Source organism: Lithohypha guttulata, assembly GCF_036872675.1.
Source record: "Lithohypha guttulata strain CCFEE 5908 chromosome Unknown scaffold_5, whole genome shotgun sequence".
NCBI lineage: Eukaryota > Fungi > Ascomycota > Eurotiomycetes > Chaetothyriales > Trichomeriaceae > Lithohypha > Lithohypha guttulata.
The window spans coordinates 2,477,859-2,494,727 of NW_027042754.1; the positions used below are offsets into that span (position 1 = coordinate 2,477,859).

The 16,869-nt window shown below is 48.7% G+C and overlaps 7 protein-coding genes across 7 annotated transcripts; 2 read left to right on the forward strand and 5 right to left on the reverse strand.

Annotated features, from left to right (window-relative positions):
- Positions 1–1,773: 1,773 nt before the first annotated feature.
- LTR64_007397 (uncharacterized protein) lies at positions 1,774–2,475 on the reverse strand (the record flags this gene model as incomplete). The annotated part of the gene is made up of 1 exon (XM_064901717.1): positions 1,774–2,475. One exon carries the CDS (start codon positions 2,473–2,475, stop codon positions 1,774–1,776), a length of 702 nt encoding a protein of 233 aa, XP_064752793.1.
- Positions 2,476–4,927: 2,452 nt separating this feature from the next.
- On the forward strand, positions 4,928–5,941 carry LTR64_007398 (uncharacterized protein; the record flags this gene model as incomplete). Its single annotated transcript, XM_064901718.1, has 2 exons — positions 4,928–4,991; positions 5,067–5,941. 2 exons carry the CDS (start codon positions 4,928–4,930, stop codon positions 5,939–5,941), a joined length of 939 nt encoding a protein of 312 aa, XP_064752794.1.
- A 38-nt stretch (positions 5,942–5,979) lies between these two features.
- LTR64_007399 (uncharacterized protein) lies at positions 5,980–6,886 on the reverse strand (the record flags this gene model as incomplete). The annotated part of the gene is made up of 2 exons (XM_064901719.1): positions 5,980–6,692; positions 6,823–6,886. 2 exons carry the CDS (start codon positions 6,884–6,886, stop codon positions 5,980–5,982), a joined length of 777 nt encoding a protein of 258 aa, XP_064752795.1.
- Positions 6,887–7,054: 168 nt separating this feature from the next.
- atg5 (Autophagy protein 5) lies at positions 7,055–8,181 on the reverse strand (the record flags this gene model as incomplete). Its single annotated transcript, XM_064901720.1, has 2 exons — positions 7,055–7,885; positions 8,056–8,181. The coding sequence occupies 2 exons, from the start codon at positions 8,179–8,181 to the stop codon at positions 7,055–7,057; spliced, it is 957 nt and encodes a 318-aa protein (XP_064752796.1).
- Positions 8,182–8,612: 431 nt separating this feature from the next.
- On the forward strand, positions 8,613–9,287 carry LTR64_007401 (uncharacterized protein; the record flags this gene model as incomplete). The annotated part of the gene is made up of 1 exon (XM_064901721.1): positions 8,613–9,287. One exon carries the CDS (start codon positions 8,613–8,615, stop codon positions 9,285–9,287), a length of 675 nt encoding a protein of 224 aa, XP_064752797.1.
- Positions 9,288–9,366: 79 nt separating this feature from the next.
- Positions 9,367–10,820, reverse strand: STE24 (zinc metalloprotease; the record flags this gene model as incomplete). The annotated part of the gene is made up of 2 exons (XM_064901722.1): positions 9,367–10,731; positions 10,782–10,820. The coding sequence occupies 2 exons, from the start codon at positions 10,818–10,820 to the stop codon at positions 9,367–9,369; spliced, it is 1,404 nt and encodes a 467-aa protein (XP_064752798.1).
- Positions 10,821–13,488: 2,668 nt separating this feature from the next.
- Positions 13,489–14,667, reverse strand: LTR64_007403 (uncharacterized protein; the record flags this gene model as incomplete). Its single annotated transcript, XM_064901723.1, has 1 exon — positions 13,489–14,667. One exon carries the CDS (start codon positions 14,665–14,667, stop codon positions 13,489–13,491), a length of 1,179 nt encoding a protein of 392 aa, XP_064752799.1.
- Positions 14,668–16,869: the final 2,202 nt, after the last annotated feature.

Consider the following 16,869-nt stretch of genomic DNA (forward strand, 5'->3'; position numbering starts at 1 on the left):
ACACAGTTCACGAACCCACCATCGTGATCGACAATATGATCAAACTATAACAGGAGATAACCGCTGTACAGTCGAGTACTTGGTGAGTTAATTAATTGTGTATATGGGTATCGGAGCCGGGTGAACAGTGGCACTCCAGGTCCTGCTTGCAAGCTGCAAAGTTTACTTGTTTGTCGGCTTCTTCTCTGCACCGGAGCGGCCATATTGTACGCCAGTCGGAAAGTTTCGGCACCTCCACGAAACATGCCCCAAGGTGGAAATTCTATCGCAACAAATCATTCGCTGTCCGAAGATCTAGGAAACTTGTGCTCGCCACAACGTCCCTTGAATCGAGACAATGACTACCCGAAAGAGGGATGAATATACGCAGCCAATAGCTATACACACTCAACAAGGGAGTTCTTGACATGTGGAGTAAGCATCCGGGCTGTTTTCGACATGAGGTTACGATGCGGATAAGAATAACCGCAACACGAATCGGCGAAATCAACTACGGCAATCTGAAGTCTTCGTACTCGAGTAGCTGAGAGCGATTAGTCCATCGACCGCAGAAAACAAGTGATACACTACAGTATGATTGTCATTCAAGCCTAGCTCTTCGTCTTACGACATAGTGAGAACAAGTGATATATGGTATAGTCCTTGCAAAACCTCTTCGACAATGGGCGATGAGATGGATTGTGTCTCTGGCTGTTCAATCGCCTATTGAAGCACGATGAGGCAGTACTTGATTATCATATAGCGAGGAATTTTCGTAGTGTCCGGCAGTGCAGGGCTGACTAGCCTATAGACGATCTATGCCCACTTGTTCATTGCCGATCATTCCGCCATCTTGGGTGTGAGAAGCAGGTACACGAGTCCTCTTGAACCATGGAGGCCCGTTGTCTCGTTACCTTCGTATGTCAGTGGACGCCCGAATCTGCCTCCTCGTATGCAAGAGCAATCGGCTGTGTTCACAACAACCTGTGGGTGAGCGAGACGCGTGGCTTCGACGTTGATAGTTGGGGTACACACTCGCAAGTTCACGAAAGGGGCGTTGATGAAGGAAGTTCGGCACAAAGCTCAGATGTGTAAACATCGCAGCTATTGAGATGCATATTTACAAAGGGATCACGCGGCTATGACGGGTCGAGCATGACACTGTGCCACGACCGGGTAAGTCGTGGAATCGTAGTACGTGACAAAACGTCTCAACTCGTTCTCAGGAAGGGAAGTAACGAGCAGGACACTTCGTGCTTCAGGTATCATTGGCAAGATGTTTGTCCAGGAAATGTCCTCGGGGACGATGAAGGAGCACGAGTTGAGGACTTTCCCTCATGTACCGCACCACTTAAACTCTAGTATACACTCGTATTTGCTGCTTGTTTCCCCACCGCTATATAATATATGCGCAATAACGGGTGAGTGGAGGTGCGCAACGAGTCCGTCAATGATATCTCAACAAAGCCGCCAAGCATAGTGTGCCAGTGAGACGGTATCTGACCAAGCACTACAATGTGCTATACCAAATCGGCCTCCAATGCATCTGAAGCTATTTTCTAAGAACAACCAGACTCCCGCTAAACGACGACCAACTCCAACAGCCCGAAGAAAACGCTCAGTTGAGCTTTCGATACGCTCCCAGCCCAATAGACAATGTAGAAACGTCCACATTTGCTTGTGTCTTCCAGCTCTTTATGCAATGATTAACTGGTATTACCATTAATTTATATACCAACCTTGTACGAGTTCGAAGAGACGCCACGCATGTACTGGCAGATCAGGACCACCAAGCTACATCTGTCGTTGTTCAGTCTTGACAGTGGGTACGCTATGCTGAGAGCCATGTAGCTTTGAGACTGGCCTTAGGCTTCTACGCAGTTTCGTAGGTACAAACTGCCGTGGCTGCTTATGAGATGTGCGACGAGAATGCCTTCCAGCACGCCTTGCAGCCTCTAGCCACTGCTCGACCATGTCGTCATCGATATCGGTCTCATCAGCGGCAATAAAGTCTGGCTCTCGAGCGGCTGTTGATGTTTGGCGAGTACTGTCCTGTAGTGTGGCTGGCCAGCTCATCGATGGATGACTTTCTTGCTCTGCTAGGTCGACATTCACCTTGAGAGACACCTGGGGCGCCAGCGGCGTGGTGTAGCATTCCTCTTGCCGTTGAGGTGCAAGGCCAACCAAGTCTCTGTCTGCAACGAACTCGGTGTCGTCTTTGTTGTAGCTGGAATATCCCGAGTAGAAGTTTTGCAATCGTTCGATCGTGGATTGCACACAATGGCAATGCTCCGCCTCAAAGTTCGAAAAGTCCTGGCCTGTCTCGCTGATCACGAAGCGGCGTTCGTGGGCAAGGTCCATCATAGGTGTGTGGACAAGGACTCTTTCCGCCTGGGTAGGTCCGAAATCTAATCTCGACAACCATTGGTCATACATGCCAACAAGAATTTCTGGGTCGTACTCATTCGACCCTACGAAGGTGTACCATTGCGCCATGCTGAAGCAGTGCACGGGATCTGATCTAACTGTCAGAGCTCCTTGTCATGCAAGATCCTTGGCCCGTGTGGCAACCGTCATGAAATGGTCATAACGACGCCATTGCATTAGGCACAGTGCGTATCCGAATGTGCCCGCACGAAATTCAGAGTGAACGAATGCACCTGGGTCGAAATACAAGGTGATTCAGATGTTGCCTATCCGTTCTGTGGCATAGCAAAATTATGACGCTCGGTTCTGTCAATGCTCGTCAGGCGCGTGATAACTCTCGTGCTTCGCCGATGCGTCGTCAATACTGCAGTACTCCTGGTTGATGACTTGAGCTGTGATTGATGGAAAGATTTGGCTGGCTGATAGATTCCAAGAAGCTGAACAACGTTTTGGCGATGACTGAGAACGAAGTGGTATGTAATCGAGAGGCGATCTGGTCACAGGAAGCACGATGCAAGGTGTTGAAGAAATCTTTTGGCGCTTAGGAAAACCTACTGCTTGAGATACGTAAGTGTACTTTGGACGAGTACTCGTAAAGAAGACGCGCTTTGTCTCGTTGGAGCCGAAGCGAGTGGCTGACGAGCCGCTCCCTTTAGGTAGAACCTTCCTTGTGCGCAAGGATGCTTTGTGGAGCATCAGCACGAGACATGTCGTGTTTTAACTGGTCAAAAACACAGCGACGAGCTTGATATGGACGATCACTAGCACACAAAGAGCCAAGCTACGGGGGAGTTCGACATGGCGTGCTGATCATCCTCTTGAGACGAACCCAGCATGCTTCGCAGTGCGTCCCAAGGACGATTCAGATACATACTGATAACGTTCCGACGCGAACCTCATAGGTGGACCGGCATATTTGATGCAGGACGCTCTCAAAGGCTGCAGGGTCTTGTAGTTTAATACAGTACAGTGATAGGAGCAGAACTACGAAATTCGCGGAGTTTAATGAGGAGTGATCGTGATCATTTCGAGCTATTGCCTAAGGCAGCCTCTGTAATATCTAATGAGTTCCATTTGCCTGCGCTTCCGTCCGCCATGGCGTAGTCTCACCTGAGGCTCTCCCACCATGCACAATTAAAGCTGGAATACAGAGGAGAGCAACCATCGAATCCTGGTAGTGTGATTTTGGTCGCTCACCAGTCGCTACAGTATGCACCCTAATACGGCATCGAGCTCTGATATCCCACTGGAGGCAGATATGCTGCCTGTGAACCTAAACTCTGCTATGCTCCACGATCTGACTTTAAGCTTTGTGTGACAATCGTGTCACCAACACACCACCTCACACCACTCAGGATTCAGGTTCGTGCATGGCATTGGTGCCGAGTTACTCACAGGGACATGGCCATATTGAGCTAGGTTACAAGCTCAAATTCAATGGGTGTCATGACTACAGTACTCCGTCTGGAGGGTGGCTGAAGCGTACCATTCGATGCTCGCACAGTATCGTGCAGGTTTGGAAGAAATGTGTTGTGAGTGTGCTGCCCGTCCGCACACGTCATGCGCGGAGACGGAATGCAGGGATCAATAGTGTCCAAGTACATTCCTCTTCTGCCAGTACCCTTTTTCCTGCCACGGAGAATGCCGGGCATGATTCGAAAGCTGAGGAGGAGGTCGCATGCGTTAATGGGCTGCAATATCCTTTTGGATCGTACTGTACGAGCAACCTGATCAAAGTTGTCGCTTTTGCAAGGTTTGTAAGGTACTTGCAATATGGACGAATAGTGTATGACGATTTGTCGCAATGGCATAGTTCCTGCTTGAACTGCACTGGCTTACGCCATGGTGCTAGCTTGATTACCCCGACCACAGCCAAGTCCTCTTGTATCTTGCCTAGTGTTTTACGCTCCGCTCTATTCGTCTTCGCACTCGGAGGCACGGAACTTGCAAGATTACTACACGAAGCGAGCTTTACTCGCTACAGGTCATTCAGCGTCCAGCAACATTAACTTACTCGCTTTAGGCTCAAGGAGGAACTAGCCTGAATTTCTGCTCAGTGGCGATACTTGATCGAGCTGGGCGACCCTGCCTGGCTCGTTTCACGGCCAGATACACTTTCAAAGTGCTTCCCTCGCGCAGCCTAATGGTAAGCAGCCATTCTTTTGGCAAGTGCGAGTCACATTTATCGTCGTATTCTTCTCTGTCAATACGCTTGATGTTTGCTGCACTTTTCGAGTCATGTAAAGAAGTCGTCCGACGATTCTGGCAAATGCTGTTCTGGCTATGGTAGTGGTTCTCCTTGCTTAAGGTACATGTGCGTATTTCTCGAAGATCGTTACCTGATTTGTCCTATCCGAGCTGGCAGCAACGATTGCGCACGTGTGGCCACAGCATCACGTTCTTGACAAGGATGTTGACACGTTGCAAACGGCGGAAGCTTTGGACGACACGAAAAGCATGCCGTAATATATTGAACCAATGGACGAACTGCAGTTGCACGACTCAAAGAAAGTGGCCGGAAATGCTACCCTCGACACAAGCCGAGGCTTCTCGAAAGTCTGTACTAAGTACCGATATTCTTCTACGTACCTTCTTGGTGGTCTATCACCACACACAGCATCCTCTCAGCACCTTCGTATCAACACTAACCATGCCTCTAGCTAGTATTCACTTGTTCAGTCTAGCTAACCCAAGCACACTTCCTTTGCTAGTCAAGTTTATCAAAGCATCATCCACAAACCCTCTCGTGGTCTCGAAGCCAATACGGTGGATTATACGACCTGAATCCATCGACCCAAGCTCCCTGCTTGAACCCAGGTGGGATCTCCTACTCATCCTCGAGGATAACCAAGCCTCCAAAGATCTTGTGTCCTCTTTCTTCTCAGCACAGCCTTATGCCCCTAAAGCAGACCGTAACGACAGCTTCTCCATCAAACACCACTGGACAACGACAGCAGGCGTCCCTAGCCGCTTAACCAAGGACTTCCAAACCAAAACGAATCCAGCACTCCTCCATCCTGCAGCCGGATCGACCCCAGCATTGACAGGTGCACTAGACGATCCCCTCCTCAACTCAACCTCTCAGGACCTGTCCCTTTCTTCCGAACTACAATCCTGGATCGGCAAGACTGAATCCTCCCTGCCCGTGCACGGCGCAGTATCCATGCTCAACTTCCTCTCCTTCAAGCCGGGCATGAAATCGTCCTACCTGAAATACGGTGCTGCTTTCGCCGAGACGATAGGTGCCAAGCGAGGCGGAAACGCCAAATTGGTAGGCAATATCGTCCATGCTGATGCTGCTAGTAGTAAGAAGGAGGAGAAGGAGGGCGTCTGGCATGAATTCGCTTTGGCGCACTATCCTAGCTTGCTGCATTTTGCTGATATGCTTGCGAGCAAGGACTATCAGGAGGTTAACCAGAAGTATCGTGTGCCTGCACTTGGCGACACGTGCATTTTGTGCACTAGCGAGCTTGAGATTGAACAGATAGTGGAGAAGCTAGAAAAGGAAGGAGGACAGAGTAAAGCCAAGCTCTGAATGTGTGGTCCTGAGTCGACAAATTCATTGGAACGCAACTATAGATCTGCTATCCATTTCGCTCGCAGGATTCTTATATCGCGGAGCAAGCTGGCCTTTCCCAAATCAGGCCCCTGTATGTTATCTCCGTCTTGCTCATCATACGCTTCGATTTGTTCGATCTTCTTCCTCAAATCCATGCACAGTCTCAATCTATCCTCTAGCTTGCACTGCTCACCCGTCAGGTATTTCTGCGCCTCTTCCAAGTCATGATCGGTGAGGATTTCTTGGCTCGTGAACGAGGCCAAAGGGTGAGTAGGGCTCGTAAAGTCAACAGACGTGTGCTTGGCGGCTAGTGAAGCGGACGTCAACGAGGATGTTGTCGGTGTGGAAACAGGCGGGCGAGTACTGGTGTCGTACTCCTCCGTTATGATCCTTGTCGATGCATCCGAGCTCATATCATCTACATCTGAATCTGGGGCCATGGTCGGTATATGGTTTCCTTGCAGAGCCTTGGATTGTTCGCTTATCTCTTGATTTCTTTCATGTGTGCTCTCCTTCTTGTTCTTTCGCCTACGTATGTACTTCTTGTTCGACCTAGCTGGAGGTTTCGCTGTCTGGAGGACTTGGTAATGCTCTGGAGGACAGCCTATGAGGTCTGTTTGCGAAGAAGTTGTAGCACTACTCTTCACTGTGCGTTCGGTTATCGCGCTGGCGGAGGCATCGTTGTGTGGCGACGAAGATGTGCCTGACATGGAGATCTTTGCATCCGCTGGACTGAGAGAGGAAAGACGGTCGAGTTCGGATGAGTGGCGGTGCTAGGAGAGATTGCAAGTCACTTTTGGTGAAGATGATCCTGCTGATAATGAGGTAGATGTGAACGTCGGGAAGCACCTGCTCACTCCGAACGATGACTTTCAGTATCCTCTGCACTCCAATGTCGCGAGCTTGAAGGTTCACAAACATGTTGTGAATGTGGGAAAACAGTATTATGTTTGAGCAAACACACGGGACCTTGTCGAAGCTCAGACTGAATTCATACTCATGAAATCGATCACTGGGCTGATCTCTCCAGGGCATCGCGCAAGATCGTGGTGGTTCGTACCGTAGTAGGTTTCTGCAAAACCCTTGCTTTCAAGTGGTAATTGCGACCACGACGTTTACCCAGCCATCAGCATAGCAGGCTTTACTTGCGACTTCCTCCAAGACCGCATTCATAGGCAACACTGTTCCATGAAGGAGTGCCTTGGCTAGGATTGGAGTTCTTCTCGAAGGAAACAGACTGGGCAGAAGGGAGTGAAGGGCGCTTCCAAGGGTTTGTGGTGTTCCTTGTCCTGCACCTGCTGCTCGAAGCTGACTCGCTCCTGGTGTCGAAGTGGCAGCTACATAGGGTGTTATCTGTGATTGTATGACCCGAATTTGTCCCTGTGAGGTTGGCGATTTGGTGCTACCAGAAGCGACTTCGCTCTCTGGCACAGCGTCATTAGGCGTTGAGGGTAGGTAAACTCTTAGTGGGATACTGCGCCAAGGTGCGTCCGACGGAAGGAGACTCTGGTATATACGTGAAAACACGGCTGAATCACTTTCTTGTGTTGCACTCCATAGTAATTTGCTGTCGGTAGCTGACAAGCTCATGATTGGTTTGGCTGTGCCGGTTCGCAAGAAATCGGCTTCTTTGACGGAATTAACGTAAGCATCATGCACAACATCTGGCGTAGGGTCGATCAACTGGTTCTCATGCTTGGATCTATAGGATTGGGAGAAGTGGACCGTAAGACGAAAAGGCTCTGGCTTGTGCTTTGAGCCTGTTGAAGGACCAGAATCATCGTGGCTAACATCTTGGGTTGCCAGTATATGCAAGTCGTACAGAAGTCCAATGGGAAGATGCCACCTCAGCGGCACACCATCATAGCTGAAATGTCCGGTACCAGGCGTGATAGAAGCAATGTCTGTTATGAGCTCTTCCTGGAAGTGATTTAGAAGTCGTGGAACGAGAAAGGGCAGGTAAGATAGACGAGGACATGATACCTGCGATTTCACACGAGGTTAGTGCACGAAGAAGTCTCACGCTATCTTGGTGCTCTTGGGACATTCGGTTTGATCTCTTAGGACGAGCAGAGTGATGGTTCGCTCACCATGTAGGGTTCCGACTTGTCAAACTGTCTCGACTCAGACGCTGACAATTGCACTTCTACCAGTATCTTTGCGGCCCAGACATGTCGTTGAATATCATCAAGGACTGCGGTGCCTGGTGTAGCCATAATTTTGCTAGTGAATCTCAATATCAGGCACTCATTGACCTACGCTGAGAATCTTGTGAATCGTTGCAGCATGTTGTCAGGCAGAGACAAACACTGTTTACTGTTTGTCTCTGTTGACTATACTGTAGATGTTGCACAGAATGAACTCAACGGCGGGAAGCATGTCGATAGGCAAGCTCTCACTCACAATCATGCCGTGAGAGCCAAACGCAACACTCCTAGTGCGGCTGTTGTGCATCTCCTCGACCGTAACCAATCTAATCTACGAAAGTCCTAAAATTATCTGAACGGTCATGCTGTGGTGTTGCGACAAGGCAATGCATTGAAGACAATACGTAGTGGTGAAGTGTTCTGATTTCAAGAGTCTCCAGCAGTGCAAATCTCACAGCTATTGCTTAAGCACCAAGTCCGCCTGTACCTAATACCACACGATGGCAGGACTCGTTCCTCTTCTCGAAACAATCGTTCACAGCAGCACACGTCTAACTCACCTCCAAGCGCATACACTCCTTTCAAATTTCCTGCAAGAAGCAGACGTCAACCCAGCATATCGACCTGATGCAGTTCTGACACAGCATGGACCTCAAGCAGCAGGTGTAGGCAGCCAGTCCAACTTGACACTCAACCACCTCGATCGCATACTCAAGGGAATAGCTGGGAAGCGCATAGGTGGTATAGAGTTTGACTACGGAGAAGGGCCTGTCAAGAAGAAAAGGAAAGTCAATGAAGATGCAGCATTCACAAGCAGTCCGCCAGTTGCAGCAACAGGTCAGATTGTCGCTCGTGCTGGTGAGGAGGTAGTGGAGACGGAAGAGGCAGATGGTACCAGCGAGGCAGCCGTCGTTGGACATGAAACAGATGACTGGCAGGACAAAGAGCAATTTGAACATGCACAGATCGATGAGACGGCGGATCAGGGCGAGCGCAATACGGCAGATGCAGGATCAGCCCGTGCTGATGAGGTGGTGGATGGGACAGAGGGCGGCAGTGTAGCTGGACCGGCAATGACATTAACAGAGAAAGAGGCTAGAAAGTCGGCGAAATCACAACGAAGGAGAAAAGAGCGTCAAGAGAAGAACAAGGCAGTCAAAGGAACAAAGAGCTGAGGAGTCGAAGACGCAGCAGCTGAATCGCTTATTCGGAGGGAGCCCCAGTATTTTCTGGACTTTTCGAACACCGACGAGCCTACAATTCTCGGTCTGTGGCCTTCACGACCTTTCCGTCTCCATTCAGCTTCACGTCGACCGACGATACTTTGCCATCGCTCTTCCAGTTCAACGCCTTCAACCGTTCGGTCAGAATTGGATGGCTGTAGTGGTAACTGGCGTACAACCAGTCTGCGTCCATCGTGCTCAAGTTTTCGATCTGGAGCTTGATCAAACTTCGAGCCAACTCCTTCTTGTAGCCTAGATCCAAGGCAAATTTGTCGGCCTCAAACTCAAACTTCCTGCTCAGGATGTTCATCAAGAATCTAATGACTGTGTCCATTGGCGACAAGGCCTCACTGAAGAGGATGAAACCGATCATGATAGGATGCGAGTCGTGAAAGCCAAAAGAATGATAGAGAGAGTTGTTGTGAATGAAGATGCTAAACAGAGCGAAGACGTAGAAGAGATGAGCCTGAGCAATACCGAGGAGCTTAGTGGTGTGCGAGAGACTCCAATGACCTAGCTCGTGACCAAGGACGGCTTCAATTTCAACAGGCTCACTCTTGGCGATGAGGGTATCGTATATGACGATATGCTTCTTCCAAGGCAGACCATAGAAGTATGCATTGCTGTGAGCGCTCCTCTTGCTACCATCGATGGTGTACAGCTCTGTGAGCGGGAACTTCAGGCGCGTACCCAGCTTCTCGACACGCTCTCGCAGCTCGCCGGGCTCTAGTGGTGACAATTTATTGAAGAGAGGTTGGATGAAGATTGGGAAGATGGTAATGCCAAAGACCTGCACCGTTACCGCAAAGACCCAGAGATAGTAGAAGAATTGAGGACCAGTGGATTGAATGATCTTCAGGAAGACAGCAAGGATTGGGGTTCCGAGAGCAACCATCAGACCTTGCGACTTTAGTAGATCCGTGAAGAACAGTTTTCTTGTCTGCTTGTTGAAACCAAACTTTTCTTCGAGCACGAATGTGCTGTAGTAAGATGTTGGTAAAGACAGGAGTTGTGAAATGAAGTTGAAAGTGAAGAAGAACAAGATAGAATGCGATATCTCGCCCGAGAAGCGTTCAGGTGCGTAGTTGGCTAACCATGTCCCCGTCAGAGTCCATAGCTTGGGTAAGACATCGAACTGGTAAATGGCGACATTGGTGGTAAGGTTGTAGAGATTAGAAATAAACCCAAACTTTGACTTAGCACGACCGTATGCCTGGCTCTTGTCGAACACTTCTTGTGAGACCTCATCCTCAAGAGTTTTTGGAGGCTTGGTTCGTTTCAAGACCTGGTATTGTCGTAGGGAGAGGAGGGATTCGAAAACGTATTGACCAATGGAGAAGCCCAGGACGAGCCTCTTCCACGGAAAGCCGGGTCTGTCGAGGAAGAGCGAAATACGCTGTTGTAAATCAGCAATCAGTAGGTTAGAAGTAGTAGAAGCAGGCTTACTCGAGGCAGATCGCTCAACGACGCGAGCAGAGAAGCCATATTCGAGGAGATGAGGAGCAGGAAGTCTTGAATATAAACCTATGTGGATTGCGAAGTCACTAACATCTGTTCATGCAGCGGCAGCGAAATGGAATAGATGGTCTTGCTGGGTGAAGGGTAAAGTAATCACAACATATGCAGACGTTCACCTCGTAAAAGGCCACAGCACACGCGAGTGCACCATTGACGTACTTTTTCGGAGGAAACCACGGCCAGACAAGAGTGCTTCGGCGGGAAGGTGAGCCGAGTCCGTAAGCAAAGGGCAAGGACGACTCATCCATGCATTAACAGACCACTTCAACTTCCCTATCCAGCCGTCCACAACCTATAATCCACAGCCATACAGGAATTCAAAGCTCAAGATGTGTCGCATATGCGGAAGATTTGTAAAATGCATCTTTGACACAATGCCATCTCGCACGTATCAGGTGCCGAGTCGAAGGTTATTACTACCGGGCCCAGATTCTTTGCGACCATAACGCTAACATATCCTGCCAGAGCTTTCAGTACTATGAGGAGAACACCCGCGGCTTCAAGGCAATATTTACCAACCCCAGTCATACGGCAATCTTCACCATTGTTAAGCCTCTCCTCCACTTTCTCGAGCCTCTCACTATCTTCCCAGACGAGGACACCACGATTGCTGAGCGCCGTACCAGCGGTAACATCGGCTTCCAGAGTACAAGCGCGATTCTTCTCCGCTTCAGCGGCTGTCGGGGCGCCGAGACGGACGTTTAATCCTTCGAGAAGAGTACAGAAACGTAGACATGGCTATCTTTCGAGGCTGAGGACAAAGGATGGCCAGAAGATATTGAAGAGGCGTCAGGAAAAGGGTCGGAAATACTTGTCGTGGTAGTCGATCTATGAGACGACGACCACCGCCTCGACTACGGCCAGACCTAACAAGGACGCTTCTTTCAACCATGAAGATAGCACGATAAGATGTCCATCCAATATGTCTAGAAGCGGTGTTTACAGTAACTCCTCCTCCTAAGCTGAGGTTGCGAGCACAGATCGCTGCTTCGCCGTTACCATTATTGCAGCAAAATTCGTACTCTTGAACATGATGCTATGTTTCAGCCTACGATGACTCAGCTTGATCAGTGGCACCCAGTACGAACTACTGTGAGGTATGGCAATCACTGAGAAGCATTTCAATCTGTGTATTTTGGAGGACTCATTGCAACTGGTCGGACACTTAAGCCATGCCTCTATGAAAGGGTAGAGGAAACTGCATACGCTGGACCTAACAATCTCTTCTGGACTTGCTCTCCGGGCTTTGACGGTTGGCCTTGAGCATCGCGATATGGCGCGCATATTCGAGAATATGACAACCAAGCTTGTCTTCAACGGTCGAAGGGAGTATATAGCACTACTAGGCCACCTTCCAGGCTAACCTTCGGGAGGGTGGTACAGACGTTTTCCTGTCTTTGTCTTTTTTGATTTCGCGCTTGCTATTCGTGAAATGTGATAGCATTCGGCAAATAGCCCGATGTAGCGCTTCTTGGGTCTTAGAGTTATGTCCCGAATGTCCGCCAGTTACCTTACTGCTCGTTATAGTCGCATATAGCCTGACGTGCTGCAGCAGCAGTTCTTATGCATGCCATAGATCAAGACGTTGCAACAGGTCCCTCTCCACCTGGTATAAGCTACTCACATCAGCTCCCGTACTCAAGGTTGCGGTATCTCCCTACTCACCATGCATACGTTGTTTCCATTGAGCAAGCATTTGGGCATCTTCGTCTGCCCACCTGCATAATCACTATATGTGGTCCATGGTCAGCACTCCCTCTCTCAAGGCTGATTCACTTTGCAACGTGTAGCTCAAACTTACAATTCCGTTACGTCCTCCAGCACCATGTTCACGTAATCGTCGAATCCAAGAAGCGTGCCTGTAAATTCTGTGTCTTCTTGTTAGTCGCATTGTCATAGGCCTCGTGCTGTAACCCTCTGATGTATTTTCTATCTTTGAAGTATCGAGAAGCGTTCAAGTATTCTTCTTCGACTTCTTCTTGTCGCCAAGCAGTCTTGGAATATGTGTTGATTAAACATACCCTTGTCACCCTTCATAACAACCCAGATCTTACTACCGACACATTTGTCGATAAGTTCTGCGGGCGTTAGTGCTGTCACGAATTGTTCGTAATACTTTTGTACCCAGTGGAAGAAGTTGTGATGCCATCTTGGCTAGTTTGTGTAGAAGAGAGCTGTAGAGAGGCCAGGTGGATGGTGCTGTGAATACTAATTCGTCAGGTACGGTGACAACGTGGGTAAGATCTGGAGATTGCTGTGCAATACGTATTACTGATTACATCAACGATGCGAGAATGTACTCACGACTCTTCGTCGTATACTAAGCTTTAGTATTTGGTTTCGATATCTATAAAAGTGGAGCAAACCGGATTCGATGAACATAGCGAAGACAAAAGATGGTAATGATGGCGACAAACAACATATGAGTTTGTGCGCCAAACCTAAAGTCGCGAACAGGTACGTAGTCATGCCATTGAAAGGACCATTCAAGCAAAACAATGTTGTATGTCAAATTAGGGATCTGTGAGCTATGGAAAGGAAGATGCGTCGCTCATCACTATAGCGTTGATGCAATTTAACGCGTAAATACTGCGTGGATCTGTGCTCATACTGCCTACGAAAGGGCCGTTTGCCATCAAAGTTCGTCTTCATGAGAATTGCTATCCTGCACCGAACGTCCTCGATGCCAGTCCCACGGATCGCCGCCAGGTACACATAGTCCTAGACGCCAGAAATAATCTCTGTGCGCAAAGAAGAGCTGCCACAATTTGTATCTGTCGGGCACGCTGCATCCAAATGCTGCTACTTCACCAGAGCTGACTGACTTTGCCTCTGCTGTGTTGCTCCCACCAGCAATGCATGTCGCGTCTGCATCGCCAATGCAAACATGGACGTCTTTACGACCTGGAGGTAGAGAAGGATTTGAGATGTATATCTCACCAGCGTGCATTTCGTATCCCCACTCCTCTAATGGCAGCAGTGGTACTGGATCGTCGACGTGAGTAACCCGGCGGAAAGTAGCATTATCCATGGTAGTGCCATTCAAGTTGAATTTGCGGTCAATGTACTGATTGAGCTGTCTATTCCCAATTCGTGGTTCGCCGAAAGTAGTTACATATGGACTGTAACCACGAGCCTCGAGCTCTAGAGCCGCAATGGCGGCGACTGCTCCTCCAAGAGAATGACCAACCAGGACGAGCTTGTAATCTGGATAATCCTGCAGCGCTTTCTCAACGTGAGGAATGATTGTACACCTTGTGTTTTGCCATGAGGTCCAAAATCCGCTATGAATCGTGCAGTTGGTGCAAGTAGACTCGGCAGATGGTCCCTTCTCGTTCTTTGCCATGGATTGCAGTAAACTATTCTCCACCTTGCCACCAGACCTTCCCAGAACACAGGATTCGCTGCTGTTGTTGCCTGGAAGGAAGGGAAGATACTCGGCGTGTCTCGTCGACAGATCGGCTATCGTATTAGCAATAGAGTATGTGCCTCTGAAGACCACCAGAACTCGTTTTTCGAATGGCGCGTGTGAGACCGCAATGTAACCGCATGAGTCCGACAGAAGTGGCCCAGTGTTCCATGTCGTAACAAGATCAAATCCCTCGAACTCATAGCATCTGCCCAGGCACTTGAAGGGCTTCTGAATGCCTGTACTGCCCACGCAGTATGAGATGTCGACAATGCGGGCTAACTCTTCTAACGACTCGAATACATCGGAAGACACTGGCTTGCCATTGTCTGTAAGTAACGGCGCGGACCGAACGAAGGGCAAGAAGAAACTTAGGAGGAGAAGGTACAGGTAAGCGGCAACCATGAGCCTGGAAAGGTCATATCTTACATGGTTTAGTTGGATGGAAATCATCTACCTTGAGGAGTGAAGGGCAATGAAGGCACAGAGTGCACGGCTGGGGAGTTCTGCCGGATTTAGTGTAATGACTGGATTCAATGGAAATGAGAACCCCGAAATTTTGCCGTGGATGCATGCACTATCGACCTCACAAACGGCTGTTTGTTAGCGAAGGAACCGCGTAGCTGCATATCACGAGTCATTTGCCTCGTTCAAGGTCACATCCATTGATTCCGAACCTCTTTTCGTTCGTGTGACTCCTTTCCTAATAGGCTTCCACCTAGAATCAGGCACGCGACACTTTCGCCACTGTTATTGCTTTTGGTCTTGCATCAGCAATATGTATATCTGCTCACTTTTATGCGTGAGACGGAGCCCAATCTTTAGCGATGTGTTACATCCGCGAGCTTCGAACATATCGTTTTCCTTCTTTTCTATGAATGCTATGTCGTCAATTCCCTCGAACCTTAGTTGAGCCACTTTCTAGAATCGATGGCAGGAGTCCAAATAAATGATCATTAGAACAGGAAAGTGCTATTCCGCCTGATCGATACCCGGCTCGTCACTTCCCGAACCACAAGGCGGGCTTTCTTCTTGCTGCTTCACCAAAAGATGCATCCACTACTGACACTTCCTCTTCTCACCCCGTGTACAACAAAATCACAACCTTGCACATTCAAATCTTTATGGTTCAGTGACTTATTCCCTTGAACAGCAACAATCGTGGCAGTCTTACCGTCACCATTACTGCACTGGTCTGCTGGATGCTCAATGTCCTAAAAGATCACCTTACTGTACTGGCAAAGAATCTCAAGCCATCACTACCGTTACGGCACTGGCCCATTGAAACAAATCCATTCGGAGTTATCTACCAGTCTAATATTGAATCATATGGATATGTCAGAATGAGCACGAATGACGGATCGCTTGTGCAGACACAAACCCAAGAGCAACGCTTGAGATTAAATACGTTGCCAACAGAGATACGACAAAAGATCTTTGAGAAGCTCGTTGAATCTGGACCGATTAGAGTCGTGGGATACAGGAACAGCACAAGGGACGGGTTCATGTTCAAGGATCGAGGTAAGAGCTAGCTACTATTCTGACATTGGTCGGGACCATGCTGAAAAGTGGTATAGGCGTTGATCCTGTACCTGTTATGCTCACATGTAAGCAATTTTGTGCCGACATGCACCACGTTTATTTCAGGACAATTTCAGTGTCGATAAAGTCAGCTTTTCCATCATCTTTTAGTGGCGACATGTCATCTTTTATCAACCAGTATTTCAGGGACAATGTCAGAAAAGTTACAATTGCAGACGCAGACGAAGAACGAAGAACAAGAATGTGAGTACTCTCTTAAACATGTACCAGCCTTCACAAAGAACAGTCTACGAGTTTGGCCAATGTGGCTTTCTGAGCTAATATTTGGTAGGGCCGCCGCATTCAGCAAGGCACGGGTCGTATTCTACGAGAAGCATGCTTATGGACTAAGAAAGGGAGCTTATTACTTTTGTACATGAAAGTTCGAAGCTGAAAACTCAATTTCAATAGTAGACTACGGCATATATTGCTGCGCTGCTTGCATGAGGTGGAAGAATAAAGGCACACGAGATCTGAGACGGTATTGCTCAATCTAAACAACAGCTAGAGGCATAGCTTGTGATTGCGGCGTTACCAGCAGAATTCCTGGCACCGTTCTGGAAATGGGCAATATGCATTCGTGAAGGAGACGCAGTGCGGACACCCCGGGTCACACAGCATCGACTCTGCCTCTTTGCCCTAGGGAACAGTGACTCAAATCCGTCGACTCGTGGATTCGTAATGCCAGGTCGCTATGGTATGACTTCTTGAATAATCCCTGGAACCACTATTTTCCGGATAGGCCATTTCATCGCTAAGGTTTTCTGCCAAAGACCACATAAAAGGGGTAGTAGCTGTGTATCTTACTGTTCTTCACTTCTCCTCTTACCTCCATCAACAGTATTTGAACATCCTCCGGCCTCATGCCCAGCACTTTGGAAAGAAGTCTCAAAGATAAACCTTCGATGCCATCAACCATATTCACTAGTTCAAGAGCACCAACTCTCTTCAAATGCTTGTTCTTTGGCCATGAACCAATTGGGATTTTGCAGATATACCCTTGCACATCGACAAAACCGACTTCTT